This window comes from Leopardus geoffroyi, chromosome C3 (genome assembly GCF_018350155.1).
Source record: "Leopardus geoffroyi isolate Oge1 chromosome C3, O.geoffroyi_Oge1_pat1.0, whole genome shotgun sequence".
In the NCBI taxonomy this organism is placed as follows: domain Eukaryota; kingdom Metazoa; phylum Chordata; class Mammalia; order Carnivora; family Felidae; genus Leopardus; species Leopardus geoffroyi.
This window is the reverse complement of record NC_059338.1, coordinates 40382148-40395219: the sequence shown is the minus strand read 5'-3', so window position 1 is coordinate 40395219 and position 13072 is coordinate 40382148. Positions and strand designations below refer to the sequence as shown.

At 40.2% G+C, this 13072-nt stretch overlaps 1 protein-coding gene and 1 long non-coding RNA gene across 5 annotated transcripts in view; one reads left to right on the top strand and one right to left on the bottom strand.

The window, feature by feature from the left end:
• The window catches only part of CENPF (centromere protein F), a 61809-nt gene extending 50950 nt beyond the window's left edge, over nucleotides 1-10859 (bottom strand). For 2 of the 4 annotated variants that reach the window (XM_045452533.1, XM_045452536.1), the window contains exons 1-5: nucleotides 10711-10859; nucleotides 8049-8251; nucleotides 6816-7012; nucleotides 1520-1641; nucleotides 986-1077 (exon numbers count right to left, since the gene is read on the bottom strand). In XM_045452533.1, the coding sequence (XP_045308489.1) occupies nucleotides 986-1077; nucleotides 1520-1641; nucleotides 6816-7012; nucleotides 8049-8210 (573 nt within the window). In that variant the 5' untranslated portion in view covers nucleotides 8211-8251; nucleotides 10711-10859. Of the gene's footprint in view, nucleotides 1-985; nucleotides 1078-1519; nucleotides 1642-6815; nucleotides 7013-8048; nucleotides 8252-10423 lie in introns of all 4 variants that reach the window. The other 2 variants (XM_045452532.1, XM_045452534.1) reach the window with 1 other exon arrangement.
• Nucleotides 10860-10977: 118 nt separating this feature from the next.
• Nucleotides 10978-13072, top strand: part of LOC123584889 — a 35206-nt gene continuing 33111 nt past the window's right edge. Inside the window, exon 1 of the long non-coding RNA XR_006705730.1 lies at nucleotides 10978-11174. This is a non-coding gene — a long non-coding RNA (uncharacterized LOC123584889). The remainder of the gene's footprint in view (nucleotides 11175-13072) is intronic.

Sequence of the window (13072 nt, the reverse complement as noted above, 5' to 3'; positions counted from 1 at the left end):
TCTAAGACAAACCAGAAAATTACTGTTGAATTTTTATTCATCTTGAGAAGCAATACCTTTGCTATATATCAGAATCCTAATGACCTCCAAAAAAGGCTTAGAGACAGGAAAATAATTAAAATTGTTAAAGCTCTAACAGGTACCTTTTGGCCCTCAACATTTAAGGTATCTACTTATAAATTCACCCTTAAACTCTTTGCTGAATTGTCCCATCTCACGGAGTTCTTATGTTTAGCAGAAACATAAGTTTGCAACATGAGGTGCAAAACTGGAATTTTGTTGTTGTTGTTGTTTTTCTTTTTTTTTTTTAGCAAATACCATCACACAAACAGAGACAGCAAAGTTAGTTCTACAGATACCAGGTATGTTGGGGGTCAGTCCCTAAGCTAAAAGCAGGGGTTTCTAATACCTGTATTTTGTTTCTTTTGTTGACATTAAATCTCTTTGCCCACCTGTTTATTTACCAAAATGGAATTTAATACCCTGGTCAGCAACTTATTTAACAGGAATGGGGAGATTACCTTAATAACATTCTCCTCGAAATAAACACTTCATAAATAATGACCTTCAAACCCCATGTCCCCCGTGGCAATCCCCACATTCCATAAGGAATGAATATGAAGCAATGGCCTCCAGGTGATAAAGCCAGACAGTGAGCGTCTGGAATGACTCTGCTCCTACCCTCTCCTTACCATTAGATCTTAACAGGGAAATAATTATATGGTTACAGTTTCTATAGAATTTGATGAACATCTGATGTCTAGGGATAAACTGATCTCCCCACTCTATTTTTTCACTGCTACTTGTTTTTAAAACCGAGCAGTGATTACAACTAACGTAACGAGCCAGCACTTTATCTTCTCAGTGTAAGAAAAATGTGTCGGGCTGTACGTACACCAGATTTTTCTCTAACCTCGTATTTCTGTATATCAAAGTACTGTTTCTTCAACCACATACTCTATCGTGAGGCCCATAATTAACTTACCTTAGCCTGCAAGGCTTTAACCTCTGCCTCTAATCTTTTTCGTTCTTCAACTTCTTTATTATATTTTTCTTTTAGATCTTCGTATTTGGAGCCTAAACAAAGACAATGAGAAACAGTTTGACTTCGGCTACTGATTTCATAAAGGAATTCACAGATGAACAATCATCACAATGGTCTAGAAGTGAATATCTTGCTTAGTACACGAAGTAAACAGAACATTTGGGTTTGGACAACAGACGCTGATCAAATTACTCAAGTTATCAAATTATAGAGACATAGGTGCTTTGAATATTCTCAACCTGAATTACTTTTAAAACACACTGCAGGATAATAAAATGAAAAGTTTGAAGGCTTACCTGGTGGCTCAGTATGGCTCAACAGATACACAAATGGATATATTGCCCATGCAATGCCCAAATTAAAAAGTTTTTTTTTTAATGCTCAAATTAAAGTTGAATTCAAAGATGAATTAATTGATTTCTTTGCCCAAATTAAAATCCCAATAAAAGAGCTAAGAAGGGAAGAAATCCTTACCACTGTAATGTTGACTTGGTGTTAGTGGAGTTGCAAAAATTTTTTGTGGTGTAGTGCATGGATGCAGAGAGGCATCTGCAGACTGTGCGGCTTGGTGGATTCTTTCAAGTTCAGATTTACACCTGTTCGAAAAGGACCCAAGAGGATGCCACATCAGAGCAAATGCTACAGAATGCCAGCACTACGCTCCCAGAGAGTGATAAACTTACAAAAAACCCATCCCTCTAAGAATTCTTCAGCACTTCATGTACCCAACAGACATTTAATAAGAACTAACTCATGTGACAGACTCAGCCCCAGGCGTCAAAGGCACTCAGTGTGGTCAGGGAAACAGAAATATGAACCAAGAATTCCAGTGGTATAAAGGCTATAATGAAGATCTGTAAAAACCACTATGGTAACAGAGTTGGGAGGCTGGGGATATATTCTGAGCAAATTTTGTATTCTAAGCCAAAGAAAGACATAGGAATATTAAAACAAACAAACAAACCCCCCAAACCCCCCAGAACTTCAGAAACATCGAAAGAAACTGGTGTCGCCGAAGCATGAGCTCAAATCGTGAAACCGAATGACATCACTTGTGATGTGAAATCATTACAAAAATCTTACAAATACCTGCCATGAATTTTATGACACTTTAAAAACATAGACACAAAAATCCAGTTAACGTAGTGCATCTAGAGAAGACAGGGCTGGAAACCGTCACAAAGAACTAGGAAGCTATACACTGTATATCCCGTTCTGAACACCTTTCAGATCAGACAGCCTAAGGGAATAGAAGACTCAGATCTTGCAAATCTGTAACATTTGTGATTTCAGCTCAACACAAGAAATGAAATGAACACCGTAAAGAATGGCTAGTATAGAATGGCTATTGACGTGCATGCGACAGTCTTTTGTGGACTGTTGGCTACATATAAGGTGTGAAGAAAGCAGTGAAGAAAGTGCCCCTGTGCCCTGGCTCCACCCAGTTCCAAACTCAATCTGAGAAGGAAGAAACAATGTCTGGACTGAAAAGGACTACTCAGCAAATCAAATCATCACATTTGAGCTTATGGTAGGTAACAGCACCATCCAGTAGAAAAGGTTCTACTAACATGAAAAGAGCAATAAGAAAAAATGAATTTAGTCTTAGTTTTATATTTAACTCAGTATTTTCAACATACTATCACTTCAACTTGTAGTCAATACTAATTATTGACTAATACAAAATACTATTATTTTACATTTCCTTGTACCAAACCTTCAGAATTTAGTGTGCATTGTATACATATAGCACTACTCAATTTGTAATAGTCACATTTCAAGTGCTTAATAGCCACCTGTAGCTAGCCACTACCACAAGGAATAGTCCAGATCTATAGACTACCAAAGGTGTAACAAGTTTGGCAATTCTAGAGATGAATTTAAGAAAAAAAATTTTTTAGTTTATTTTTTTGAGAAAGAGAGAGAGAGAGAGATAGAGAGGGAATCCCAAACTAGCTCTGCACCATCAGTGCAGAGCCTGATGTGGGCCTTGAACCCACAAACAGTGAGATCATGACCCAAGCTTAAATCAAGAGTCGACACGTAACTGACTGAGCCACCCAGGCACCCCAGAGATGAATTTTAAAGAATCTTGTAAAATCGGGTGTTTCTTTCCCCCTCAAATTCACGTGTCATCTCCCTTTCCCTATGTTCATTTTTTAAAAGAGTGTATTTATTATAAATACTAAATAAAAGTATGCCCTTCTACTATTTCTATAAACCTTTACTCCTCCAATTTCCTATGGAAAAAAAAAACAAAACACAAATTGCCACCAAAAAAAAAAAACACTAAATTAAACGATTTTCTGTATGAGATCATCAATACTCAACAGGTTTTTTTTTTTCATTTTTTTTTTTTAATGTTTATTTATTTTTGACAGAGAGAGAGAGAGACAGAGCATGAGCAGGGGAGGGGGAGAGAGAGAGGGAGACACAGAATCCGAAACAGGCTCCAGGCTCTGAGCTGTCAGCACAGAGCCCGATGCGGGGCTTGAACTCACAGACTGTGAGATCGTGACCTGAGTCGAAATCGGAGGCTTAACCGACTGAGCCACCCAGACACCCCAATACTCAACAGTTTTTGACCAACATTTCAAATGGTTCAAAACTAATGTGTTTGAGACCTTCCTGAAACCTAATCAGTGGCCGCTGATGGAAAAAATAAGTTTCTGTCCTGTACTTAAAGGTTACCAATGAGAATTTGAAAATACATTCAAGAGTTTTTGTAGTTTATAGTTGTCACATTATAGACAATTGTACTCTTCATAGTTTTCATAGTCTCAAGGTTAGTTTATAAACATTTATAAACATCTATACCTATGTCATAGATAATAAGAATACTTTTTTTTAAAGTTTATTTATTTTGAGACAGAGAGAGAGAGCGAGAGAGAGAGAGAGGCCGAGGAGGGGCAGAGAGAGGAGAGAGAGAATCCCAAGCAGGCTCTGAGCTGTCAGCACAGAGCTCAATGCGGGGCACGAACTCATGAACTGCTAGATCATGACCTGAGCTGAAATCAAGAGTCAAGACACTCAATCCACTGAGCCACCCAGACATCCCATAATAAGAACACTCTTAAACTAAATGTGCTGTCCTAATCTCACAATGGTGACAATGGCGACTGTAACAACTAATGATAATGTTGACATTTACCAGGGTGCTAGGTGTCACGCACAACTCTGAGTACTTTGTATCTGCCAGTACCGCTATCAAATGTCACTTTGCAATAAAATAGAGAAATGTATACAAAAGTATGTTTATCTAAAATATTAGAAATATAAACATTTCTGTCTAAATTATGAAAACCAGTATTTCTAAAACCAGCAGCCAAAACGTGCTTTCAGAGAAAACTATTCTGGCCTTCTGAAATCAACTTCCGACTTCTCTAGCACCTGTTTTTCAAAAGCAACTGCCTATCTTTCATTCATTTATTCATCTGACAAATATTTGAGGGCCTACCACTGCCAGGTGCATGGGGCACAGTGATAAGATCGACAAGGTCCCTGTTCTCATGGAGGTTGGTACAGCAGACAACAAACAAGAAAACAGAAAACTCAGTGAAATAGAAACGATTTATCATTCTAACATGCAACTTCTAGGTATGGATAGGAAACAAAATTATAAAAAGATTTCTGTGCACCTAAGTTCTCTTCACAGGAAGACAAATCAGAGTCATTGCAAAATGTTTGAACTTTCAAAAATATGTTTGAGAGGTAGGTAGGATTAAGATTATTGCAGTTATGTTAGGAAAAACAAATTCCTTGGTATCAAGATATTTATTAATTACAAAGGGGAAAATAGTAACTTCCCAGTTACTATTCTGGGTTCCCAGAAACCCAGACAATACCTTAGCCAGGTAATCAGAGTAAAAGTCATGTTAAATTATGTTACCCTGATAGTATACGCTGAAACAGAAACATCATCACTTCTGTGGTATTCTCACCCAAAATTCATAACCTCAATCGGACCCAGTGGTTCTCAATCCAGAATGATTTTGTCCTCCCAAAAGACATTTAGCAATGCCTAACGACATTTCTGATTGTCAAAACTTGCAGATGGGATAGGTGCTACCGGAATCTAGTAGGTAGAGGCCAGGGATGCTATTAAGGACACTACAGTGCCCAGGACAGCCTTCCACATCTAGTCCAAAAGAACCATCTAGCCCAAAATATGAACCATGCCATTGCTGAAAACCCTGATCTAATCAGTGAGAAGAACAACACAGAGACCCAAATTGAGGACTATTCTACAAAAGAGCTGATGAGTTAACCTGTCAACAGCTGCAAGGACACAAAAGGCAGGAAACTGTCACAGCTTAGAAAGAGACTAAGACAACATCAACTAAATGTAATGTGGGATCCTGCATCAGATCCTGGAACGGAGAAAGGACATTACCGGAAAAACTAGTGAAATGCTAATAAGGCCTATAGTTTAGTTAATAGCATTGAACCAATGTTGATTTCTGGTTCGGTCATTATGCTTTGGTTATACTGGATGTTAACTACTGTTTCTGTAAACCTAAAGTTATTTCAAGAGCACCTGGTGGCTTAGTCAGTTGAGCTCTTGATCTTGGCTCAGGTCATGATCTCATGGTTCCTGGGACTGAGCCCCATGTAGGCTCTGTGCTGACAGTGTGGAGCCTGCTTGGGATTCTTGGTTTCCCTCTCTCTCTGCCCCTCCCCCGCGGGCACACTGTCTCGGGCTCTCTCTCTCTCAAAAATACATAAATAAACTTTAAAAAAAAAGTTATTTCAAATAAAAAAAACATTTTTAAGAAAATGTCTGGGTGTGTATTAGCAGAATCAACAATGGGGCAATCTACTAAAGTCCATTTTGCTTCCAGTCTGTATTACTCCTTGCTATTTTGACCAAATTCCACTATTAAAACAAAAAGGTATCATTTATAAGCTAGCATTTAGGTCCCACTAGATTTATTTTGACTGATGTCTCAAGTTGTTTGAGGATTTCTTTTTAATGGTAAAGAAGTCAAAAGCACCATTTTTTAGTGCTTAAATATGGCACTGAAACTGGCAAATCGGTTATGTAATGCTTCAGATGGAAGATGGGGATCTCAGTAGGAAGCTCTTCTTGAGTTTGCTCCCTTCCCTCTCCAGCCTAGATTCCGTGGCACAGGATTTTAACCACTGTCTTCGCAGCAGCCTCAATTATCCATTGTCTCCTATCCCATGACCCTGGCTGAAAATAACCCTAAGTCAAACCTCCCATTCACATTCTTAGCATTTACATCGCAGATGCTGACGGGGAAATAAAAAAGTGTACAACTCTATAGATGGGTCCCACTATCAACTCCTAGACTCCAATCTCAGCTAGACCCTGAGTGTTCCTAGGTCCTTCTAAAACCCCCTACTTCTCTCCCTTATTCTCACAACAGCTTTTCTACTCAGAGGAAACAGAAGCTATCAGTATTAGCCATGCTTTCACTCCCCTCCGCCTTTTCAGTACTCACTGTTGAGAGATTTGGAGTTATTTATTATACCACCCAGTAGCAAACACAGTGTCTTGCACATGAGGCAGCTTAATAAACATATCCTGAACAAAGAAATGAATAAGCAAAAAGCCATTTAATGAATTTATATAGTACTAAGCCATGTGACGATAGGAAGACAGAACAATTACTTTTCCTCAAATCATTGTTTATTCCACTGGGGGAAAAACTGCCATTCATAATTATATCATTAAAGGAAAAGATAAAAATACATCTGACGAACACGTATAAATGACATCCATAAAAATACCATTCAAAAAAATTACCTTTTCAGTTCCTGTTCCAGTTTTTCTATTTGTTTTTTGCTCGAGTTCAGTTGTCCTTCTTGGAAATTCACTTGTGACTCCTTGACTTGAAGTTCATGAGAAATTTTCTGCTTGGTCTTCTCCAGATTCTCACATACTTCCATCAAGCTCTGGTTCTCCCTTTTTAGGTTTGCACCCTCAGTTTTTTCATGCTCAACCTAATGGAGATTGTGCAGAAAGAAACGGGTCTCTTACTTTGTGACTCTACCAAGCATTATTTGTAAATCTGAGCTCAACACTGACAACTAATGTTTCTGAGATGTGGTTGCTATAATGCACATGTCAGTGCTTCACGAAGAACACAGAAATTTTAAATGACCCCACTTGGTAGCCTATAGACAGAAAAGTTCTACAAAGTCATGGATTACATTATCTTTGGTCAGGGCTACACACGTACCTTTCCTAGAAAGGGAGGCTTTAATGTCCTTTCAAGATAACAAAATCAAAAATACACCCTATAAACCTCCCTTAGCAATTCATTTCAAAGTCTGGCTGCTAAACTCAGTTATTGCAAAAATTCTCCCACTAGGGAAGACGCTTTAGAAGCAGTGACTATACCACTACCTTGTTGGCTCATGCAGAGGTAAGGAAGAAGCATTGTTTAAATTTTCATTTTCTATTTTGTTTTAAGTTTATTTATTTATTTTGAGAGAAAGAGAGCATCAGGGAAGGGCAGAGAGAGAGGGAGAGAGAAAATCCCAAGCAGGCTCCGAACTCCTACATGGGGCTTGATCCCATGAACCATGAGATTGCGACCTGAGCGGAAATGCTTAACTGACTGAGCCACCCAGACACCTCTAAGTTTTCATTTTCTAGCCCAGAAGAGAAGAGGACTGGGAATACCAAGTGAAAAGCCCACTATCAGAAAGTGATATCCATTTGGACTGCAAAGGGCTCTAATACTAGCCCCTAAATTCGGAGCTGGAGAATTCTGGCCATGTGGGTACAGAGTACAAAAGTAATTTCCAATGTGTGGTCCCAAACGGAGTTAAAATGGAACTCAGCAGCTCTGAATCTTAGCAGGTAAGCAGAAATGAGGACAGAGGATGAAGAAAATGAGGCAATTAAAATACAAATGACTGAAAAAAGGAGAGGGGCGGAATACCACCTGAAGACAGCATGATCGTTTTTCTCGAAATTTCAGACCAAGCTCAAATACGTGACAAGGTTTAAATACCAGCGTTTCACTGATACCTTCTGTTTCTGCTTCTGCAGCGCGGCCTCCAGAGTCTCAAGCTGAAACTGCCGTTGCTGCCTTTCCTTCTTCAATTTGTCCAGCTGTCCTTCCAGCTCTTGAATTTTCTGGAGCGCTCTCGTAGGCAGGCCCTCTTTCCATTCTTCCAAAGCCCAGCTCATTTTGCTCTCCTTTCTTTACTATTCACGCATTTATAAGTAAACTGAAAAGAGTAAGCAGACTGTTGGGCTTAATACAGTAAAAGGAAACTTACAAGTCTCAGAGACTAGGGAGTCTCTAAGGAGTTTCAAAACTTCGCATTTCAAAAGATAAGGAAGTATAACATCTATCTCCTCCATCCTCTGAAAGGTGACCACCAATAACTCTGATGGTGAAGTACAGAAGATGCTTGTTCAGTTTCCCTGGCTTTGTTTTTCCTATTTCTCAGATTTCATTTCTGAGCTACCTTCTTTCTGCCACTCCATTTGTTTTTATTACACAAAACATGAGTATTTTGCTATGAGGTCTCAGGTGAAATAGATCCTATAAACAAATAAAACTCATGATAAGTTATTTTGCAAATGATCTTCTTTCCCTCTTCACATCATTGCCACATCTGGGAAGCCTTCCCTGGGGAGATCCATAACCTGGTCATATCTCCTGGTCATAGTCTCTCATGACACAGCTACCCTGTCTCTCCTTCCAAGCAGTTATGTGTTGAGCTAATGCATGAATGAACAAAGAGTGAGTGTCGTATTAGTGCTAGAGTCATTGCACAATGCAGTAAAGACATGCTCCAGAGAGACCTTGATGAGGAAATCAGTATATAGACTCAGTGATTCAAATCCCAGCTCAGCTGTGTGTGACCTTGGGCATGTTATTTAACTGCTCTGTGCCTTGGTTTCTTCATTGGTAAAATATGGATAATAATGGTGGTGACTTCCCAAAGGTGGGCAACAGTACTATATTTCCTGATGAGTGTTCTACACCTGCTAGCTATTATATTTATTGTCAAAAACACTTCATTTGTATATTTCAGCCTGTGGTACCAAGAGAGAAGTGGCCTACCTCCTTCTCGGCCACATCTTAGGATATTTAAATCATCTGGAAGAAAAGTATGGTAATTGTTCTTTATTCGTTTGCCTCTAGAACTTAAATGAAAGAAAAGCATTCATTTTCCAGTTATTTGGGCAACAAGGTGAGAATCTCTTTTACTAAATGAAATCCACAAACATTGTAGTGTCTTGCTTCAATTGACTTCACCCATGAAAATTTTTATCAGAACAACTAATAAACAGTTGGTAAAAGAACTAGGAATGATTAAAAAAAAAAGACATTCAAAAAAATTAAAAAACAGAAGCAAAGTTCTTGGAAAGCTGTGTTTTCTCCGCCAGCTTTTTTTTTTTTCTTTTTGCAGATCTCAATTCTTTGAACGCAGCATCTTAAACTCCACTCCTATTTGCCCAAAAACTGCTGAAAGAAATCTCATGCCTCTCCACCAACAAAGGACAATTTACACTGCCACAATAGGCTTCTCCTTCAGTTCAATCTAGCTTGCTCATTCAGGGATGGGAGTACAATACCCCAGAGGCACACAATGATAACTGTCCTAAACAGTTAGGCTAGCCACTGAACTCATTACATCAGATGCCATCACCAACAAAATATTAAAAGGAGCAATTTAGAAAGATGATAGAGATGAGGAAAATAAACAGAAGGAAAACTGGCAAGTTGAATCCTTTTCCATTTCCAAATCTAAGATACTGCTATAAAGAAGTGGTTAAAACAATCATCAGACCCAAGCTACTTTTGATTACAGCATACTTTGACAGATGAGGGCATCAATCACCAACAATCATTACCCAAGCACTGGGCAAATGAGAAAAAATTGTAAATCTCCAGATTAAGATGTAAGAAGCAACAGGTGTAAAGGAGGGTGGGTAGTTGAAGAAAAGCCCTAGATGTCAAGGTTCCTGTAAGGAGGATTTTGCAGAAAATGCTCTATCTTAAATATGTGGAAGGCACTCTTTATGCCCGAATCAAAACACGCACTGTAGGCCCATTTTCACGCTTTCCCTTTATCAGAATCTCCCAACTCCAACAAGAAAGCGGAGTCCCCGCCTACAGAGCAACGGCTAGGCCTAAGAGTTAAAACTCAGCCTGGTCCTCTAGACCAGGCTCAAGGATAGGACTCAGGTCGTTTCTTTCTGGGTCCTCATAACATAAAAGAGCCAGGCACCCAAGCGTGCCCAAATAAAAGTGGAAGGCAGGAGAAATGCTCTCGCAAGAGGCAGCAGGCACACCAACCCACCGGGCAGATGAAAACCCAAGAAGCCACTGGCTGGGGACGTAGACGGCTGCGAGGAAAATACCTGCTGGTCCCCAATTCATTTACCTTATAATTCATTTATCACGAGGAAACCGATCCCCCAGAGTGCGAGCTTGTGAGAGAGCCGGGTCTGTGGACAGTGGTGCGAGCACAGCTTTCCCAGGAGCAGAGCGGCCCTAAAAACCTCACCCCGGCCAGGCTGATCCTCCGGTCCCGTCAGGTGGGAGGGGGTGGACCGCTACATCCCCTGGGCCACGGAGCGCGGATGCCTGTGGGATCGCGGGTCCTCGGATAGAAAGTCAGCCGCTCCCCCAGGCCTGCAGCCGAAGCCACGACCCACGCAGGACACTCACCTTGCTGGCGGGGAGAGAAAGACGACCCGTGGGAGAGTTGGGTTCCGGCGCAGCCTCCGCGGGTTTCAGCTCAGGTTCCAATTCAAACTGCCCGCGGTCGCCACCCGTTTTCGATTCGCCCCCTTCCGGGACCGACGGAACTTACTTCCACGCCTATTGGTTGCCGTAAGTAGCTACAAACCAATCGGCTTCCGCGCACTCGGACAGTCGCTCTGATTGGTTCTTTCGGACGGATTTAAAAATCAAGTCCTCACCACCCGACCTGCCGGCACCCGAGTTACAGTGTTTTTTTGTTGTTGTGGGGAGGCGGAGCCCACGTGCTCTTGCAGAGTCTGAAGGCCTTTTGGAACCGCTATTTCCGCAAGAAAGTAGGAACCGGCCCGGCTGATTAGGAGAGTGTGGTCTATCACCTACAGCCGGCGGAATTGTGCGGGCTGGCGAACATTCTTAATGCTGCGCACTAGGTATCTACTTATTTTTAAATATGTAATTTAGGACATAGATATGAGGTACTATGCCTGCCGTGCATTCTTCGTCCAGTGTCATTCGTAACAATTCTTTGAGGAGAGTGTTTCCATTTTATTTAAAAGGTAATTGAGGCACATAGAAGCTCCCTAATTTGAAATTGAATCTAGAGTATACAGGATGTCACTCTTAACTGCTGTTGTCCCGTTGATCGTATTCTAAAGAGGTGATTCTGAACGCTTGTTAGCTGGATTCAGGGGAGGACATTGCAGCCAGAAGAATCTCCAAAAGTAGATGTTATCTCTCCTTTATATGAAGCCCACTAGTTTTGTGTATGTTTGTGTACTTGTTTTATTTCCCTAGTCAACAAAAAATAAGATTCTAAAGACAGGAGCAAAAGAATGAATTGTTAAATTAATGGATCTCTGATGCTGTTGCCCTCCTCGATACATTACAAACTTTCTGTAACCCTCTCTCTACCTTTCATTAGATGGTTACTGCATTTTAGATGGCCCTTTACCTTTTCTGCTCATCTTTCAGTACCCAGTTCAAATGCCACTTCCTTCATAAAAACTCCCTATTTTCACCCAGCTCTTAGAAATAACTATTTCCATGGGCCCCTGGGTGGCCCAGTTGGTTAAGCATCCCACTCTTGATTTCAGCTCAAATCATGATTTCATGGTTTTTGAATTCGAGTCTCATGTGGGGCAGTGCAGAGCCTGCTTGGAATTTACTCTGTCCCTTTTCCTCTGCCTCTCCCCCACTCGAATTCTCTCTCTAGCGCTCTCTCGCTTTCTCAAAAATAAACCAACATAAAAAAAAATAACGATTTTCTATGTCTTTCTTAGAAATTGGTGTATACATTATATTTATGTCTGTCTCCTCTATCAGTCTCGAAAATTCCTGTGGAGTAAAATCTGTTTTAATTCATTTTTGTATCTCTTAACTTCCCAGTAACTTTGCACATAAAAATTAAGACCATCTTGGGATGTAAAACCACCATCTGGACCAAGACCTTGTTCTCCACTATCCTTGAATCCCCCCCCAAAGGGAGGGAGCCGGTAGGTGAGGAGAACTTTTAGTAGACAATGCCATGATCAGTCTAGCATCTGGTTGTTCTGGGATTTGAACCCAATTCTGATTCCAGCACCAATCACAATTCCATTGCTTCCCTGGGTAATTATTCAACTATTAGCTACCTAAGGAACCAGAAAGACATGTAATAGAGGATTTTCAAGGATGACATTTACTATTTATTTATTCATTACTTAGTAGATAACTATTGGGTGGTCACTGTATAGCCAAACCTTGTACTACATTCATCTATAATAATCAGTAAACATTGACTTCTTGAACAGAGGAACCATGTGATGGAGACTATTCTGTGATTTCAGTTATGGTTTCCTTCCCCTGCTATTTTTCCCCATTTTTTAAGGGGGTGAATCCCATCCAACCAAACGTAGATGTCTTATGAGAGTTATTTTCAACTCCCTCACTTTTCTTTTTATTCTATTTAATTTTATTTTTTATTTTTAAAAATTTACATCAAAATTAGTTAGCATATAGTGCAACAACGATTTCAGGAGTAGATGCCTTAGTGCCCCTTACCCATTTAGCCCATCCCCCCTCCCACAATGCCTCCAGTTACCCTCAGTTTGTTCTCCATATTTATGAGTCTCTTCTGTTTTGTCCCCCTCCCTGTTTTTATATTATTTTTGTTTCCCTTCCCTTATGTTCATCTGTTTTGTCTCTTAAAGTCCTCATATGAGTGAAGTCATATGATTTTTGTCTTTCTCTGACTAATTTCACTTAGCATAATGCACCCCCATGTTTATAGCAGCACTATCAACAATAGCCAAAGTATGGAAAGAGCCCAAATGTCCACTGATGGATAAAT